The sequence below is a fragment of the Cervus elaphus genome, chromosome 29, assembly GCF_910594005.1.
Source record: "Cervus elaphus chromosome 29, mCerEla1.1, whole genome shotgun sequence".
In the NCBI taxonomy this organism is placed as follows: Eukaryota; Metazoa; Chordata; class Mammalia; order Artiodactyla; family Cervidae; genus Cervus; species Cervus elaphus.
The window spans coordinates 2,155,405-2,174,688 of record NC_057843.1 but is presented as its reverse complement, the minus strand read 5'-3'; the positions used below and the strand labels follow the sequence as shown (position 1 = coordinate 2,174,688).

General features: G+C 44.3%; 1 protein-coding gene across 1 annotated transcript; it reads left to right on the top strand.

Moving 5' to 3' along the window:
- The first annotated feature begins 643 nt into the window (after positions 1-643).
- Positions 644-18,312, top strand: CBR4 (carbonyl reductase 4). Its single transcript, XM_043891119.1, has 5 exons — positions 644-952; positions 2,684-2,804; positions 3,429-3,565; positions 6,356-6,490; positions 15,660-18,312. The coding sequence occupies exons 1-5, from the start codon at positions 811-813 to the stop codon at positions 15,836-15,838; spliced, it is 714 nt and encodes a 237-aa protein (XP_043747054.1). The 5' UTR covers positions 644-810; the 3' UTR covers positions 15,839-18,312.
- Positions 18,313-19,284: the final 972 nt, after the last annotated feature.

Sequence of the window (19,284 nt, the reverse complement as noted above, 5' to 3'; positions counted from 1 at the left end):
ACTTGATTATGGGCTCGCCTGTATATTTTAGGCTATAGATAACATTCCTAACCCAAAGCAAAAACCATAGACTACAAAGGTTATAGTAAAACAACTGACCCAATATGGGGACAGATTTGTTCTTCCCTGTTACAGTCTTGCAATAGAACGTATTTTGCTCCAAACTCCAAAATTTTGGTTTGATGGGCTTCCCTGGTGGCTCAGATGGTAAAGAATCTGCATGCAATGCAGGGTATGCAGGCAGGCACAGGAATCAAATTCCACAACAGGAGGCCTGGAGTCCCATGGGAGTCTGACCCACGTGCCACTCCTTTGGGTCTCAGCCAAACACAACCTGGAGCACATATCCGAGGTCCTCATGCCCGAGTCCCTGCCTGTCACGGCCTTGATTTAACCAACAACATCCAGAATCCAGTGTGTTAGCAACCCTGATGCCCAAGACCCACTTCCTACCGGGCAGCCCCCGGAGCCTGGAGCCCTTCTCTCCCAGCACCGGCCCACGCCCTTCCGCCTGCACCAAGACTACAAGTCCCAGCGTGCAGCGCGGCCCTTGTACTGTCCCGCCGGCCCACGTTGGCATCCGCCGGGGGCGCGCCGCCCGGAGCACGCGCGCGCTGACGTCGACGTGCCAACGTGACTGGCGGTTGCGGCGCTCTGAGTTTCTGGGCCCGCACCGCTTCCAATCCGGCGGCGGGAGCTGTGGGCCCGCGATTCAGTTTGAGGGTGCCGCGCTGTGTAAATTTGCGAGGCCGTTGGGAAGGGCCGTCTCTTGTAGCCTCTTCCCCCTGGGCCTACGGCTCCGCGTCCCAGATGGACAAGGTGTGCGCCGTGTTCGGAGGTTCCCGGGGCATCGGCAGGGCGGTGGCCCGCTTGATGGCCCAGAGAGGCTATCGACTGGCCATCGTCGCCCGGAATCTGGAGGGGGCCAGAGCCGCGGCCGGGGACCTGGGCGGTGGGTACCGACCGGGGTCGCACCCCCTCTTCGCGCGGTCGGTGTGGGTCCGAGAAGCCGTCTTGTGCACCCTCCTCCCGCGGGCGGCAGACCCGCTGTGCTGGGCAAGGGGCGGCGCAGGCGTGCTTGGGTCTCGCGAGGAGGCCCGCGCGTGTGCCTGCCTACGCCTCGGGCGTGTGCGCATGCGCAGGCAGTGCCGCCTTGGGCAGCCGGTTTGTGGGTGGGCTCTTTTCCCGGCGTCCGCAGCGTTGAAGTAGTGTTATGCCTTGATGACCTTCACCAAGGGACAGTGAGATTGTTCCGCCAGGTCCCGCTTAAATCCCATTTCCTCCTGTCTATTAGAAATGGATTCGCAGTTGGTTTGCGAATTTCAGTCTCTGGCTGGTAGTGAGACGGGGTGCTGTGAAGGTTTGAGCTCGAAGCTAAGAGTTAGGAGGGCTGGGCTCAGAGGCACCTCAATCACTGTCGGGGCACCTTTACGCAACGTCACCCCGACTTCACATAGGTCTCCAGAGCTTTAAGAAGGTAATTTTAGTGTTAATGTACCACGCAAGGTTAGCCAGAAGACAAAGAATTGTTTACCTTTTTTTTTTTTTTAAATGACAGTGTTAAGTGGTATGTTGATAAAGATTGCTTTCTTTGAATTTGAATTTTTTTTTTTTTTATTTAAACATTCGCAGAAAGTGGACTTTAAAAACCAGGTAACAGTTTTTAGTAAAGATTTTTTCATGATTTTGTGCTTTCAACATTTTAAAAAATGGCTTCTTGCTTTGTTTCATCCCTTCTAATAGTCACGCTATAATACTAGCCATATAAGATTGTGCTATAGTTTAAACAGAAAAACGGTAGTGTTTATTTCAAAGCCAGGAAACCAGTTCGACAAGAATGTAACTGAATTAAACATTAAGCTTGTATATGCAAGCGTGTTCAGTCGTGTCCCACTCTTTGCAACCCCACCGACAGTAGCCCCGCCAGGCTCCTCTGTCCATGGAATTTTCCAGGCAAGAATGCTGGAGTGGGATGCCATTTCCTTCTCCAGGGGGTCTTCCCAGCCCTGGGATTGAACTCTTTGTCTCTTGTGCCTCCTGTATTGCAGGCAGATTCTTTACCACTGAGCCACTGGGAATGCATCAAGTTTCCAAAAAAGGAATATAAAACTGAGAAAACTGCTGAATTAAGTGGCATAGGGTCAGTGTCAAAACTGTAAATATTGGTAGGTGACTCATACAAAGTGTTTATGAACATGAGAAAGGTGCTCCCGCACTTTTATTGATTAAAAAAGTGTTTTAAGGTTGCATAACTTTGCTCCTGCTTGTTCCTCCATCCAGTTTCTTAGACTGAACTCCATGAGATCAGGAATCTGGAACTTAATCGTCCTTTATCTCAAGTTCTGGATAGAACAGATGTAAGGCTTCCGTGGTGGCTCAGATGGTGAAGAATCCGTCTGCAATGCAGGAAGACCTGGGTTGGATCCTTGGGTTGGGAAGATCACCTGGAGAAGGGAATGGCTACCCACACCAATATTTTTGCCTGGAGAATTCTATGGACAGAGGAACCTGGTGGGCTATAGCCTGAAAAGTTGCAAAGAGTCAGACCCTACTGAGTGGGACACAACTGAATGATTGACACTACTACACTAGCTCATCGTAGGTGTTTGATGAGTGTGTACTGAATCATGTTTACAACCAAGGTATACTTTGTTTGTAACTCTAATTTAATTTTGTTGTGTAGGAGATCATTTGGCATTGAGCTGTGATGTTGCCAAAGAACATGATGTTCAAAATACATTTGAAGAGATAGAGAAAAATTTAGGTCATGTTAATTTCTTGGTAAATGCAGCTGGAATTAACAGGTTGGTCACAAATTTAAGTACATTTCTAATTTTTTTTCTCCTAATTTTCTTTTGATTAATATGAGTTAGTATATTAAATTGTTTTACATCTAATTGGAAGAAAAGGTATGTATTTTAAAATTTGGTCTGCAAGCTGCACACTCTTTTCATTGTTTTATATTGAGATTATAATAAGGGTTTCATTTAGTTTTTTTGTGTGTCAAAGTGCTATTACAGAGGGAAAAAACCCCTTTAAACTAAATGTGTGCTATTGGAATAGTTATATGTGTGTGTAGTACAGGTATAATATGATGCCTGGGAAGTGTACATATTAAGGGTACAGTTTAGTTTTACCATTGTAATCAACACTCATATTGAGCTGAAGAACTTTACCAGAAATCCAGAAGACTCTCTTGTTTTCTTCCCAGTTGGTACTTCCTTTTAGGTGACCACTGTCGTGACTATTTATGTTTCCTCACAGATCAAGTTTAAAATGGGCTGTCCAGGTGTTCTAACTCAGAGGCAAAGCTCTTCTTATATTCTACTTCTGGAAAAATAATGTTATCTGTTTGTTGACTTTAATTTGTCTTGCCCCATTTTTAAATCACATGGGATTGTTTTGGTTTGATTCTGCCTTTTTGGTAGGGATAACCTGTTAGTAAGGACAAATGCTGAAGAGATGCTGTCTCAGCTGCACACTAACCTCCTGGGTTCCATGCTGACCTGTAGAGCTGCCGTGAGGATGATGATTAAACAGCAGAGCGGGTCCATTGTGAATGTGGGTGAGTTTTCACCTCTGCGTGTGTGGTATTATCTATGGCACCACAGAAATTTAGTCAACTGATTTGGAGCTTATTTACCTGTGAAACTTGGACAGAATGTGTCTTTGTTATCCATGGAAAAAGGATTTTATTAACTGATTAATAGGTGAAACAGGAATCAGCAATGCACATCCTTCTAGTGGTCAAGCAGGTGTTATGGAGTGACACCACCGGGTCCGGGGGCGGCGACAGCTCACGTCGGGAGATGCAGGACCTCAGGCACCTAGCTCTGGTGTCCAGAGGCTGTGTGGAATGGCCCTGACCTAGCGGGTTGTGGCTGTGCACAAACGTGCTTCAGTGTGACCCGCTATTTTGCATATTTAAGAGAAATTGGACATCCTGATTCTTACATGAAACCAAATTTTCAAAATGTGATCAAGGAATGAAAAACTTGTAGTTGGTGAGGGCTAAAAAATGACTTCTGCAGTGACTGCGTGTGTCACTAGTAAATCCAGCACAGAGGTCTGGGAGGTTTTCTTAAGAGAATAACCTTTAAGAGAATAACCTTTATTCTTATAAGAGAATAACCTTTTCAGTGTTTAGAATGGATGTTAAGTAATTCCTGGGCTTCAGGTCACCTGCCCTACAGGGCAGAGTAGAGTATGTGCCTGTAGACTTTAAAATGCAGAGTGACTTGAAATTTCGTTTCAGTGTGGTGGTTTGAGACTAGCAGCATGCCTGCCATCTCCCATTGAAGCCGTGATACCTTAGAGGCCACAAAAAAGGGATGCTGCTCTTAGAGTAGGTGACCCTACTCTAATACAGGAACTGTCTTTCCAAGCCAGAATACAGAGTGCTTCCTTTTTGATATTGACCAAAGGAAAGAATATTGTGCTAGTAACAATTAGAACATTTTGGACATGTACCCTTAAAAATGTGAGAGGTCGATTTTCTTCTAAAAGATTCATAATTAAGTTGACTTTTGCCTTCTGACATAGCCAGATAATGACTTGGCTTCTTGTAAGCTGATATACTACCACATCCTGGTAAAGGAGGGTGTATTTGTTCAAGTCTAAAACATGCCCTTTTTAGACTTACATAAAACAAAATCCCATATCAGTCTTTTGCTTACATGCAGACTTATAGACTTGTGCTGAAAGTCAATAAAATAGACTATTGAAAATAAGTTAGGAGACTTTTTTTTTTTTTTTTAAATTTATTTATTTATTTATTTATTTTTTTAATTTTTTTATTAGTTGGAGGCTAATTGCCTCACAACATTTCAGTGGGTTTTGTTGAAAATAAGTTAGGAGACTTTTATGACCATAGAGGTTACTGTAAATTTCTGGCAAGGACATTGGTATTTCAGAAGTTACCGCTTTGCAGAGGAACAGCTGTGTGGTGAAACCTCGGCTGCTCAAGCCTCCTGCTCAGCCTTGCCTCCAAGTCTGTATTTTTCCTTTTGTGTTTCTCCTTGTTGCTCTTCCTCCCCCAAACCCCTTTCTCTATCTGCATTTCCTCTGTCTGATCAGTGTCTTTTCTCACTCTCTCTGTACTCCTCCTTTCTCTTCCTTGTCATTAACTGACATGTAATACCTAATGTGAATAAATATTTTATTCTTGGACTTGCTGATCATAAGAAGTATGTGGAGTGTTTTTATTTTCTAAAATTAAATTACTTTCTCAAAAATTTTATGAAGTTCTTGATTACTTTTTATATTACATGAAGGAAAGTTACACAGCTCAAAATAGCCTGGAGTTAAAACTCCCCTCCAGGTCCTCCCCACTATTCTATGCAAAAACAACTCTCTCACCCAAAGTGAAAAATGGACTTTAAGGCTGATTATGCCCAGCTCCCACCCAGTCCAGCCTCTGGCTGATCTCCAGAATTCCTTGCCCCTGCCGTTTAAGAGATAACTCCTCCGAACAACCCTGGAGAAGAACAGGCCCCCTTAAGACAGTAGCTTTCCACATACATGCCTCTGTATGCTTACTGTTTTCTTGGGTTAGTGCAGCCGCTCGCTAATCTCACTGCTGCCCCTTCTGCCTCATTAAAGGTGATGTGTTCCTGTACAGTGCTGGTCTCATTCTTTTTCCAAACCTCGCCTTCTCTAACTCTTTACCCTACATTACATTATACAGGTCATTGATGCAGAAAATGACTTCCCCAATTTCTGTTCTGCAAGAATTTATTTGCATACAGTTGATAACTTGGGTTATAAATTATTCTTTCATATTCATATAATTGAGCCACCCAAGAATCTTTGTATTAGGCAGTACAAGTTGATACATATCTGAAGGTAACTAAATTGCAATTTTACAAGAAGTTTACAATAGAAGCTTTGCTAATTTAATCAGCAGTAGTTGAAATTTAGTAAAATTTTTCTTCGAATGAACTGTTTTTTAGCTGGAAATAAAAACTTTATGCCTGTGTCATAGGTCATAAAATCAGTCTTACCTGGCTTGTCGGTTCTGGTTTTAACCTCCTCCTCCTGGAAGCCTCTATAAACTCTGTAGACTTTTTATCATGCTCCTCCTCCTCAGAGATGAGCGTGGGTTCCTGTGACTTAGTGGATCAGTTCTCAGCCACCGCCTAGTCCTCCGGGTTCTACAGGAGCTTCCTTCGGCTCCTGTTTCTGAGCAGACTCAGACTCTAAGTCTTGCTACTCAAATGACAATGGTTAGAATTCCTCATTTTAGCAAAGAACAAGGTAAGGGTTTGTACCTTGTTTGTTTACTGTAGACTATCTGAATGTGCAGAATAATAACCCTACGAATGTGGTTTGAATTTGCTCTCATTTCTTTTTCTAGGAAGTGTTGTTGGTCTAAAAGGCAATTCTGGCCAGTCTGTATACAGTGCCAGTAAAGGAGGATTAGTCGGATTTTCACGTGCTCTTGCCAAAGAAGTAGCAAAAAAGAAAATTAGAGTGAATGTGGTTGCACCAGGTCAGTGGGAACTTCTTTTTTCTTTTAATTTATGTGAATCTGCGGTTTTATAAAATAATAGCAAAGGCTGGTCTTGTGTCGGTAAGTACGCCATCGTCACCAAGCACTCTCAGAGGTCTGGGGACAGGAGCAGGGAACCCACAGGGGACATGGAGCAGGGTGGTGGTGGGGTTTGAACTCTGTCTGCTGGGGCTGGGGGCTGAGACTCATGCCAGGCACGCTACATCCCTGCTGGGCACAAGAGAAGCTCCCCATTTAAAAGTCAGGTATAACTTGGAACTCTCAAGAACTGAATGTATGAATGTCAAGTAAGTGGGGTGAGGTGTGTTGGTGACATATATACTGCAGTTGAGTGGGCCGAAGTTGTGTCCCTTTGCAGATCTGTTTGCATTTTAATTGTCTTTGTCCTCTTTGGGGATGTGTTATCAATTTGCTGCTCACTGGGATACAGTGTTTGCTAATTTAGACGTTGTCAGTTTGTCAAAGCAGAACTTTTCAAACAATGCATCCATTACCTAATATAGTCCCTGCATCTAGATTAAAGAAGTAACACATCTTTATACTTAAAATATCTGAAGAGCACTGTCGTATGATGTACTTTTTTCATAACAGCACAAATCAGAGGAGGCAATCCAACAAGGCTGCTTTGGTGATGTCCTCTGTACATTCCGTGACATCATTGCCTGCAGTAACTGACCTACTGATAACAGAAACTGTGGGTTTGGTTCCAGATACTGCAGGAGAGCACGTATCACAGTAAAGCAATCAGCAAACCTTGTTTCCCAGTGCATATAGGAATTAAGTTTATACTATCCTGTAGTCTATTAAATGTGCAGTAACACTGTATCTAGAAAACCAATGTTCATACCTTAATTTAAAAATACCATAAGATCCTCTTTGACCCATCTCCTAAAGTAATGGCAATTTAAAAAAAAAGCAGATGGGACCTAATTAAGCTTAAAAGCTTTTGCACAAAAAAGACAATACAAATAAGATGGAAAGGCAGCCCTCAGAATGGGAGAAAATAATTGCAAACAAACAACTGACAAAGAAATAATCTCTAAAATATATAAGCAGCTCATGCAGCTCAATATGGGAAAAACAGACAACCCCATCAGAAAATGGGTAGAAGACCTTAACAGACATTTCTGCAAAGAAGACATCCAGATGAACAAGAGATACGTGAAAATATGCACCACATTGCTCAATAAGACACATGTACCCCAGCATTACCTGTAGCACTATTTACAGTAGCTAGGACATGGAAGCACCCTAGATGTCAATCAACAGCTGAATGGATAAAGAAGCTGAGGTACATATCAGTTCAGTCGTGTCCGACTCTTTGTGACCCCGTGGACTGCAGCACGCTGGGCTTCCCTGTCCATCACCAACTCCCGGAGCCTACTTAAACTCATGTCCATCACATCGGTGATGCCATCCAACCATTTCCTCCTCCCACCTTCAGTCTTTTCCAGCATCAGGGTCTTTTCCAGTGAGTCAGTTCTTCACATCAGGTGGCCAAAGTATTGGAGTTTCAGCTTCAGCATCAGTCCTTCCAGTGAATATTCAGGACTGATTTCCTTTAGGATGGGACTGGTTGTATCTCCTTACTGTCTAAGGGACTCTTGAGTCTTCTCCAGCACCACAGTTCAGAAGCATCAATTCTTTGGCACTCAGCTTTCTTTATAGTCCAGCTCTCACATACGTACATGACTACTGGAAAAACTATAGCTTTGACTAGACGGACCTTTGTTGGTAAAGTAATGTCTCTGTTTTTTAATATGTTGTCTAGGTTGGTCGTAACTTTCCTTCCAAGGAGTAAGTGTTCTTAATTTCATGGCTACAATCACCATCTGCAGTGATTTTGGAGCCCAAGAAAATAAAGTCTGTCACTGTTTCCATTGTTTCCCCATCTATTTGCCATGACGTGATGGGGCAGGATGCCATGTTCTTAGTTTTCTGCATGTTGAGTTTTAAGGCAGATTTTTCACTCTCCTCTTTCATTTTCATCAAGAGGCTCTTTATTTCTTTGCTTTCTGCCATAAGGGTGGTGTCATCGGCTTATCTGAGGTTACTGATATTTCTCCTGGCAGTCTTGATTCCAGCTTATGCTTCATCCAGCCCAGCGTTTTGTATGATGTATTCTGCATATAGTTAAATAAGCAGGGTGACAGTATACAGCCTCGACGTACTCCTTTCCCGATTTGGAACCAGTCTGTTGGTCCATGTCCAGTTCTCACTGTTGCTTCCTGACCTGCATACAGACTTCTCAGGAGGCAGGTCAGGTGGTCTGGTATTCCCATCTCTTTAAGAATTTTCCACACTTTGTTGTGATCCACACAGTCAAAGGCTTTGGCATAGTCAATAAAGCAGAAGTAGATGTTTTTTCTGGAACTCTCTTGCTTTTTCGATGATCCAGTGGATGTTGGCAGTTTGATCTCTGGTTCCTCTGCCTTTTCTAAATCCAGCTTGAACATCTGGAAGTTCTCAGTTCACGTACTGTTGAAGCCTAGCTTGGAGAATTTTGAGCATTACATTGCTAGCATGTGAGATGAATTCAATTGTGTGGTAGTTTGAACATTCTTTGGCATTGCCTTTCTTTGGTATTGGAATGAAGACTGACCTTTTCCAATCCTGTGGCCATTGTTGAGTTTTCTAGATATGCTGCCATAATGAGTGCAGCATTTTCACAGCATCATCTTTTAGGATTTGAAATAGCTCAACTGGAATTCCATTACTTCCGCTAGCTTTGTTCATAGCAATGCTTCCTAAGGCCCACTTGACTTCACATTCCAGGATGTCTGGCTCTAGGTGAGTGATCACACCATCCTGGTTATCTGGGTCGTGAAGATCTTTTTTGTATAGTTCTTCTGTGTATTCTGACTTCCCTGGTGGCTCAGATAGTAAAGCATCTGCCTATAATGCAGGGACCTAGGTTCAGTCTCTGGGTTGGGAAGATCCCCTGGCGGAGGGCATGGTAGCCCACTCCAGTATTCTTTAGGGCTTCCCTGGTAGCTCAGACACTAAAGCATCTAGACCTGGATTCAATCCCTGGTTTGGGAAGATCCCCTGGAGAAAGAAATGGCAACCCACTCCAGTACTCTTGCTGGAAAATCCCATAGTCTGAAGAGCCTGGTAGGCTACAGTCCATGGGGTTGCAAAGAGTCGGACATGACTGAGAGACTTCACTTTCACTTTCTGTGTATTTTTGCCACCTCTTCTTAATATCTTCTGCTTCTGTTAGGTCCATACCATTTCTGTCCTTTATTGAGCCCATCTTTGCATGAAATGTTCCCTTGGTGTCTCTGATTTTCTTGAAGAGCTCTGTAGTCTCCCATTCTATTGTTTTCCTGTTTCTTTGCATTGATCACTGAGGAAGGCTTTCTTATCTTTCCTTGCTATTCTTTGGGACTGTGCATTCAGATGGGTATATCTTTCCTCTTCTCTTTTGCCTTTAGCTTCTCTTCTTTTCTCAGCTATTTGTAAGGCTGCCTTAGACAACCATTTTGTCTTTTTCCACTTCTTTTTTTGGGGGAGGGTCTTGGTCCCTGCCTCCTGTACAATGTATCGAACCTCCATCCATAGTTCTTCAGGCCCTCTGTCTATCAGATCTAATCCCTTGAATCTATTTCTCACTTCCACTGTATAATCGTAAGGGATTTGATGTAGGTCATTGCTGAATGGCCTAGTGGTTTTCCCTGCTTTCCTCAGTTTCAGTGTGAATTTGGCAATAAGGAGTTCCTGGTCTGAGCCACAGTCAGCTCCCAGTCTTGTTTTGCTGACTGTATAGAGCTTCTCCATCTTTGGCTGCAAAGAATATAATCAATCTGATTTTAGTGTTGATGTCCATATGTACAGTCTTCTCTTGTGTTGTTGGAAAAGGGTGTTTGCTATGACCCACGCCTCCACTGGAGACTCCTGGACACTCACAGGCCTGTCTGGGTCACTGCTCCTTTCTCCTGGTCTTGGTGCACAAGGTTTTGTTTGTGCCCTCCAAAGGTCTGTTTCCAGCCCTGTGTAAGTTCTGGTGGTTCTATGGTGGGGTTAATGGCGACGTCCTCCAACAGGGCTTAAGCCATACCCAGGTCTGCTGCACCCAGAGCCCCTGGGGCAGGCCACTGCTGACCCGGACCTCCACAGGAGACACTCAGACACAGTTCTGGCTCGGCCTCTATGGGTCGGGCCTGCGTTTTGTGCCCTTCCCAGGTCTGGGCAGCTCGGGCGAGCAGGTGCTTGGCAAGTGCGCCATCCCAGGTGGGCCGTGTGTCTCAATCACCTCCCCAGTCCCGGCCGCTCAGCTTTCCGGGTACGCCACAAGAGCACCGTCTCAGATGTGCCGTGTGTCTCCTCTGGAGAGCTGATGGCAGGCTGTGACCCCCCTGGCAGATGTCAGCCATCCAGGATCTCAGGAGGACGTGGTTAGCAGCTAGGAGCCTGCTCACAGTTTGGTGGAAGATGCTCTGGGGCTGAGACTGTAGCAGCCCCTTGCCTTCCAGCTGTCAAGCCTGCCTCTCTGCCTCCGGGCGGGGAGGGGCTGCTGGCTCTGTTTGGTAATCTTTGGTATTGCTCAGTCCTTTGTTCTGTGTGAGGGCCAGGCTGCATGATAGGTTGTTAGGTTAGAGCCTTTCCTGGGCAGTTCTCTTTTCCGCAGTTGCGGTTAGGTGTGCATTCTGTGGGTGTTTTTTTTTTTCTTCCAGTTATGTTGCCTCTGAGATTCCAGGTCTCCTGACAGACCCGTCTGTGAGAGGGTTTCCTACTGTGTGGAAACTTCTCCTCCTTCACGACTGCCTCCCCAGGACAGGTCTCCGTCCCTAACCCTTTTGTCTCTCTTTTTGTCTTTTATATTTTCTCCTTCCTCCTTTCGAAGAGAATGGGCCGCCTTTCTGGGTGCCTGGTGTCCTCTGCCAGTGTTCAGAAGTTGTTTTGTGGAAGTTGCTCAGCATTCAAATGATCTTTTGATGAATTTGTGGGGGGAAAGTGGTCTCCCCATCCTATTACACATGGAATATTACTTAGCCATAAAAAGGAATGAATTTGATTCAGTTGAACTGGGGTGGAGGAACCTAGAGTCTGTGAAGTAAGTCAGAAAGAGAAGAACAAATATTGTGTATTAGTACATATATATGGAATCTAGAAGAAAGATATTGATGAACCTGTTTGCAGGGCAGCAGTAGAGACATACACACAGAGAATAGACGTGTGGACACAGAGCATGTGAGGGGAGCAGGGCACGAACGGGGAGAGGAGCCGTGAGACGTGTTACTGTACGTAAAATAGATGGCCAGCGGGGAGTTTCCGTATAACGCAGCGCTCAGCCCACTGCTCTGACAGCCGGGAGAGTTGAGATGGGGGTGGGTGGGAGGCAGGATCACGAGGCAGGGCTTCTGTCTGTACCTGTGGCTGAGTCACACTGTTGAGCGGCAGAAACCAACACAGCATTGTAAAGCAGTTATCCTCCAGTTAAAAAGAAACTAGAAAATACTTTACTGCTAAAACATGCTAACCATCATCTGAGCCCTCAGCGAGTCAGGCTGTAGTGCTGACATCAGAGGTCACTGATTACAGACACCACAACAAATAACAGTATAATGAACAGTCAGAAATACAACGTTCAGTATAATGAACAGTCAGACTCATGAACTGAGCAAAGGCTGTTGGGAAAATGGCAGGTAGACTTGCTTGATCCAGAGTTACCACAAACCTGCAACTTGTAAAAAAAAACCAAAAATGCAGTATCTGCAAGGCCCCTTAAAACGAGGTCGGCCTGTACTCCAGAAAGCCAGTGTTTGTGCAGAGAAGAAGGTGTTAATATCACAGGTCACATACGTTTGTTTTCAAAATGGAGAAGATGCCTTTCCCTGGGTGTCATCGTGCCTCAGAGAGGTACCCTGTGTTCACATTAGAATTTCTCTGTGTGAAATTCTAGAAAATCTCTGAAAAATTTGAAGGAAAAAAGATGCTTTACACAGACTCAGGCAGGAGAAATTCTTCTGAAAAGTGACTCTGAAGTAGTCGATTTTAACAGGGATTGTAGCTGTAGCTGCTGCTTTAGTGAGTGAAGGGGCCTCTGTGTGATACAAACTTTAGGTATCTTTGTGTTTTTCATAATATGGTCTTTCTAAACTGTCTGGATCTTCCAATTTTATAACTTTTACCTTTATGTTATTTGCCTTTTGACAAATTACTAGTTTATAAATATTGCCTGGATTAGTTGAGACTGATAAAAAGGTGCTAAAACTCAAATCTGGTTATGACTTGTGAGCTGGCGTGACGGTAGGCTTGGTTATTGCGCTTTCGAAGACAATGAATGCCCTTCTTACTCTTGCTGGCTGCACGGGACCTCTGTCCCACTTGCCAAGGGCCCTGCGGCCGGTGCGCTGGGGGTTCGCGAGGAGGCTGAGGGCGACCTGGGCCGCTCTGCCCAGTGTGGCCCAGAGCTGCCGACCGGCAGGGACCAGGGCACCGTCAGGAGTGTCCTGCGTCCCCGTTGAGTGTTAGTCAGACACTAGCTCCAAATCCATAAACGTTTGAGAAGTGACGCGATGTAGGTGCATCTTTGTTTAAAAGGTAATCCCGAGCGGCCCTGTGGTCTTCACAGCGCTGTGAGGTGTCTGTGCTTCGTGCACCCGGTTGGGTGTTGGTGTTAGCCGACTTCAGTGTGTAAAGTAGATGATGTGTGGTTTGGGGCATCTGTTACGTGCTTCCCACTTCTCGGATTGCAGGACTGTGGGTGATGAAGAGTCAGCTCTCGGTCACAGTGAGCTACAAGCTGCATGGTTTGAGCGTGATGCAAGTGAGCCTCACTGCTAGTAATTCATTCAGCAGACTCCCCGAGTGTGTCCCGTGTGCCAGGGCTGGCAGCGCTCCAGATTACAAACACGAATAAGGTGTTTGTGTCACAGGGAATGAGGTGCAGTGGGAAAGACAGGCGTGTAGACAGATAATTACACTGCCACGTGATGAATGCAAAGTAGGTACCCGCATGATGCTATGGAAACGCTGGAGAAGGAATGCTTAATTTTGTCAGTCAATTAGTTGTCAAGGAAACAGACTAAACAGTGTGAATCCAGTTTGTGTCCAAAGGGAAATTTTATGAGTGTCAGGGAAGTGTGCTTGTATAGCCTTTCTAGAGATATTATTTTCCAGTGCAGTTTACACTGCAGGAAAGCAAAAACCTGCTGCCAGAAATGTGGACGTTGAGTGGAGTGACCTTTATTGTATTATATGGGCTATAGTGTAATATGTGGTACTGACCATGCTGTAAGCCCAGCATGGGCTGCTTCACTCACCAGCAGTGAGGTTCACGCTGGAATGGCCGCGTCTGACTGAGTCTGTGGACTGTTTATTAACGCAACTTTAGATAGTGATTTCAACCAGATTCTTGAGATCTTTGAACAGAGCTGAGAAACATCAGAATTAATATTTTTACATTTTTTAATTGAAGGATAATTGGTTTTAGACTTCTGTTGTTTTCTGTCAAACAACATGGATCACCCATAGGTATACATGTGTCCCCTCCCTCCTGGACCTCCCTCCCACCTCCCTCCCATCCCACCCCTGTAGGTTGATACACAGCCTCCGTTTGAGTTCCCTGAATCATACATCAAAGTCCCATTGGCTGTCTCTTTCACATGTGGTAATGTAAGTTTCCACTTCACTCCCTCCATACATCTCACCCTCTCCTCCCCTACCCCCCTGCCCATAGGTCTGTTCTCTATGTCTGTTTCTCCACTGCTGCCCTGAAAATAAATTCCTCAGTACCATCTTTCTAGATTCCGTATATGTGCGTTAGTAAAAGATATTTATCTTTCTCTTTCTGACTTACTTCACTCTGAATAATAGGCTCTAGGTTCATCCATTAAGTCATCAGAACTGACTCATGTGTTCGTTTTTATGGCTGAGTAATATTCCATTGTGTGTATGAACCACAGCTTCTTTATCCATTCATCTGTCGATAGACATCTAGGTTGCTTCCATGTTCTAGCTATTGTAAACAGTGCTGCAGTGAATATTGAGTTACATGTGTCTTTTTCAGTTTTGGTTTCCTCAGGGTATATGCATAGGAGTGGGATTGCTGGGTCATATGGTGGTTTTATTCCTAGTTTTTTTAAGGAATCTCCGTACTGTCTTCCATAGTGGTTGTATCAGTTTATATTCCCACCAGCAGTGCAAGAGGGTTCCCTTTTGTCCACACGTTCTCTAGCATTTATTGTTTGTAGACTTTTTGATGATGATCATTCTAACTGGTGTGAGATGGTATCTCATTGTGTTTTTGGTTTTCATTTCTCTGATAATGAGTGATGTTGAGCATCTTTTCATGTGTTTAATAGCCATCTGTATTTCTTCTTTGGAGAAATGTCTGTTGAGGTCTTTTTTCCACTTTTTGATCGGGTTGTTTAATATGTTTATTTTTAATGTTAGTTTTCCTGGTCACCTTCACACACTTGTTCCATCATCACTGTGACCCACTTGAGAACATGTATTTTCATCGTCCCAGAAGAAACCCTGGAGCCGTGAGCATCCAGGAGTCCCCATTTCCCTCAGTCGCCGCAGCCTTTCACAGCCTCTCACCTGCCTACCGGCTGTCCACAGAAGTGTGCGCTGCTGTGACCACCACGCCACTTTACTGCCTGAAGTAGAAGCTGGCGATGTGTTTCATGGGGGCGCGGGCAGCCATGTAACCTGTGCCCCTCAGTGGGCGCTTCCGCTGTTGTTTCTGATCTTCTCTGGTTCAGCTGCTAACACTGACAGTACCCGTGCCATCCAGCCACCTCATCCTCTGTCGTCCCCTTCTCCTCCCGCCCTCAATCTTTCCCAGCATCAGGGTCTTTTCTAATGAGTCAGCCCTTCGCATCAGGCAGCCAAAGTATTCAACGAATGGAAGTGAGGAATTGAATTCTTATTCACGTTTGTATCCATCCACTTACATTGTGCTGAGTTGGACCAAATATTTGGTGGTCAAATATTTTAGTGTTGAGTAACTCTTCATTGAATTAAACTGAATAAAAAATAAGGACTTGAATGTTTGATTATTAGCAAAATTCTGTTGCCTAAAACAAGGTTTATTAATGATCTCAAATTAAATTTCCAGCAGTGAATTTTTTTAATTGAGCAAGTGTTTCTTAGTGTCTACCCTTTTCGACTAAACAGGCACACGTTTCTCTTTCAGGATTCATTCACACAGATATGACGAAAGACTTGAACGAAGAACATTTAAAGAAGAATATCCCTCTGGGAAGGTTTGGAGACGCGCTTGATGTGGCCCAGGCGGTCGTGTTTCTTTTGGAGTCTCCGTATGTGACAGGGCACGTCCTGGTGGTGGACGGCGGCCTGCAGCTCACCATGTAGCCGGCTCCTGTCACTGTTGCTGGAGTCACGGCCAGTCTGCGTTACACCTGTGTTTGCTGATCAAACCTGCTGATGCTACCGGAATTGGCTTCTGTCTTCATACAAGTATGTCTGTGAAGACAGTGAGAGCAGCTGCGTTTTCCAAATGACACGTGTCTTCTGGGCAGCGTTGGTGTGCAGTCCCTCCTTACAGGGTTACCTCCAGCCCTGGGGGCTCCAGATGTTCCCGCCCCTTACAGAAGAGCGTCCATGTGTCTGTGTGTAACCTCTGTACACTGCACATCATCTCTGTTGTTGTTCCGTCACTAAGTTGTGTCCGACTCTTTGCAACCCCTCACACTGTAGCTGGCCAGGCTCCTCTGTCCGTGGAATTTTCCCGGCAAGAATACTGGAGTGGGTTGCCATTTCCTTTTCCAGGGGATCTTCCTGACCCAGGGATCGAACCCTGTTTCCTCAGTCTCCTGCACTGGGAGGTGGATTCCTTACCACTGTGCACCAGGGAAGCCCAAATCTAAATCATTCTTAGATTACATATCATGCCTAGCACAGTGTAAATGCTGTGTAAATAATTGAAATACAGTGTAAGTGCTATGTAAATAGTTGATTTTTGGAATTCTCAAAAACATACTTAGAAATTTAAAAACTTTAAAAAATATATTTTCTATCCATAGTTGGCTGAACCCATGGATGTAGAAGCGGGATGCAGAGGGCCAAGTGTCTAGACATTTTGCAAGTAATGAAAACAGATGTTATCTTAATTTATGCATTTTGTTACAAAAGTAGAAAAAATTACATGATCTGATTGTCATTAGATACTTCGTTGTGATAGCTTACGGTGAATGGTGTTGGATTCGTGATCTCCAAAGAAGAAGATTTAACTTTGGGACCAGGGACCTGGGTTGATCCCTCAAGAGCTTTTGTGTAGCAGAGTTTTATTAAAGTGGAAAGGGACTGAGAAAGCTTCTGACACAGACATCAGAAGGGGGCGGAGAGTGCCCCCTCACTAATGTTAGCAAGGGAGTTATGTACTTTGTAATTGATTATTACAATACATCAAAAGAATGTCTCAAGTTTGTGAAAATTTTACCAGACCCACTCCCACAATTTACATTTTAGGATAATGGGATTAGAATTTAACAATAGAAAGATCCTACCAGTTCCACTCCCATAATGTACATTTTAAGATATCAGGATTAGTCAGAAAGTTTTCAGGAAGGAGAAACTGTCCTCAAGCAGGATACATTGTTGTTATATAATCCTTAGAACAGAGTTTAAACTGAGTTGTTTGTTGTGTAATCATCAATTCTGGGCTTAAGGAAAAAATGTTTCGTGTGACTAAGACTGAGGAATGTAGAGGGAAAATTTTTGTCCTTTCTTCCTCCTTGAGAACCCCAGACCTCTCTCTCCTCGGGGACCCCTGGACTTGTTATCAGCCTGCCTAGGCATTGGCGCTCTCAGCTGCATTGGGCCAAATACTCTAGAAGTTAGCGTGGCAGGCCAAGTGCAAGTTAAGTGCACCAAAGCAGGAGGACTCGAAGGGCGTCAGGCAGGTGCCTTAGCAGGCCTGCTGGGGCTGACCAGTGTAGCCCTCTGCCCGTCCCCTGAATAGTCAGCTGTCACGCAGGCTGAGAAGGACAGTCAGACACAGACCTGACTGTGGAGTCTGGGTTTTTTGAGTGGCATTGCGCCTCTGTGAGCCGCTGGGTACAACAGACCACACTGGACAGAGGAGTCTGGTGGGTACAGTCCATGGGGCTGGAACTGGACGCAGCTGAGCGACTGAACACCAAGTGTGGGTGGCTGATGTGTCCTGTGGAAATCTCAGGGGCGCTGTGGTTAACCCTTGGTTTTAGTACCTGGTCCAGCTGTAAGTTGCATAGACCTCATCAGCTTAGGATGTGGAACTGGTGTTTCTTGGGTTGTAGTTTTTTTTCTTTTAATTCCTCAAAACTCTCAATTTAGCTGGTTTCTTGAAAACAGCATAAGAAATAATGACATTTTAAAAATTAAGAATTTTTGCATTAATGAATATAATGATTCTTATGTGAAATTTTAGAAGATAATAATTGTGAACAATCATTAGTAAATATGCAGTAATAACAGTGAGCGCAGTGTCTTTACGAGGAGCAGGGAAAGCGTTAGTCTTGAATGGAAATACTTGTCTGAGATTAGAAATGACGCAAATTGTGTGAAAACATCAGATGATACCTATTTTGCATTGATCTCTTTTGTGAGAATAGCATGATAATTTTAAATATCACTTGGTTCATGTTGGTTTTTTATCATCATTTCAAATGTTTTAAATATTATTGCATTTTAAAATAATCTTTTTACAGTTTTTTTGGAGATGAACATGATTTTATGTAAACAGATTAATTTTACATTGAAAGTTGGTACAAAAGTACGAATAGGATATATGACATAAATGCAGACTGATAAAAATAATAAAGTCAAATCTGTGTTCTAAATCAAAATTCATGATTCCTTTAAAATTCTTTTAAACTGATCTTCAAAATAGTCTTTACTTGGCGAAGTCTATTCAGGAGGTAAACAGGTCAGAAGTTTCTGTCATCAGCCAGGCTGCCTGCTCAGTGTAGACATGGCAGTCGCCTGCCGAACACCGGGTGGGAAAGCAGCAGGCGGTGGTTTCAGGCTCCGCAGACAGGACACGCCTTGCCAGCGCCTTGCCCGGGCCGGCTCCCCTCTGGCTCCTCACGAGGCCGCCTTGGCTGGCGGTCAGGAAGGAAGCAGGTACCACTTGAAATAACGACACTGAGGTGTGAGTTACAGGTGGATTTAACGTTCAGTTGTGTGTATTCACACGTTGAGAAATGAGCCCTTTTACACTGTCCACCGCTCCTGCCAACATGACTGGTGGAGGGTGGAGTGAGGCCGTGAACAGGCACGGTGAGCCTCGGCCCCGGGTGCTCCCGGCCAGATGCTGCAGCCGGGTGTCGGCTGTCAGTCACGTGCAGAGGTGCCAGAGCTTCAGTGACTTCTTAACAAGAAAACTCACCTGCAGCTGTAATCTGGCACTTGTGTGCCAACAGTCCAGCCTGGATTGAGGGCTCTTTAGAAACTGGTTTATGGTTAAAGCTAGGGTTAACATTTTTGCATGGAAGGTTTTTAGAAGGTTTTGTGCTTCTATTTTCTTTTTTTCCCGTAATCAGTTTATAAGAGGGTTTTAAACTGCTTTCTAGGAGAAAATTGTATGTTATAAACTTGGGGGTGATGATTTACATGAAGATGATTTAATGCGTATGCTTGTGTTATCTAGAATGAAGCGAGAAGATTATTCTAGAATTTGTGTTATGCCTTAACATTGCTGGAACATTTTCTCAAGTTTTTAAGACAGAAATATGTGTAAGTTGAAAAGTCATACCACAGCCCTAACTTGAAAAACGTATGATACTTAATAATTTTTAAATTCCTTTTATATAATTATC

What these genes read in the sequence shown, in the direction of transcription:
- CBR4 (XM_043891119.1), top strand. Translation starts at nt 811, where the DNA reads ATGGACAAGGTGTGCGCCGTGTTCGGAGGTTCCCGGGGCATCGGCAGG. An exon ending in CGGGTCCATTGTGAATGTGG is followed by an intron (nt 3,566 to 6,355) that starts GTGAGTTTTCAC and finishes TTCTTTTTCTAG; the next exon opens with GAAGTGTTGTTGGTCTAAAA. An exon ending in AGTGAATGTGGTTGCACCAG is followed by an intron (nt 6,491 to 15,659) that starts GTCAGTGGGAAC and finishes TTTCTCTTTCAG; the next exon opens with GATTCATTCACACAGATATG.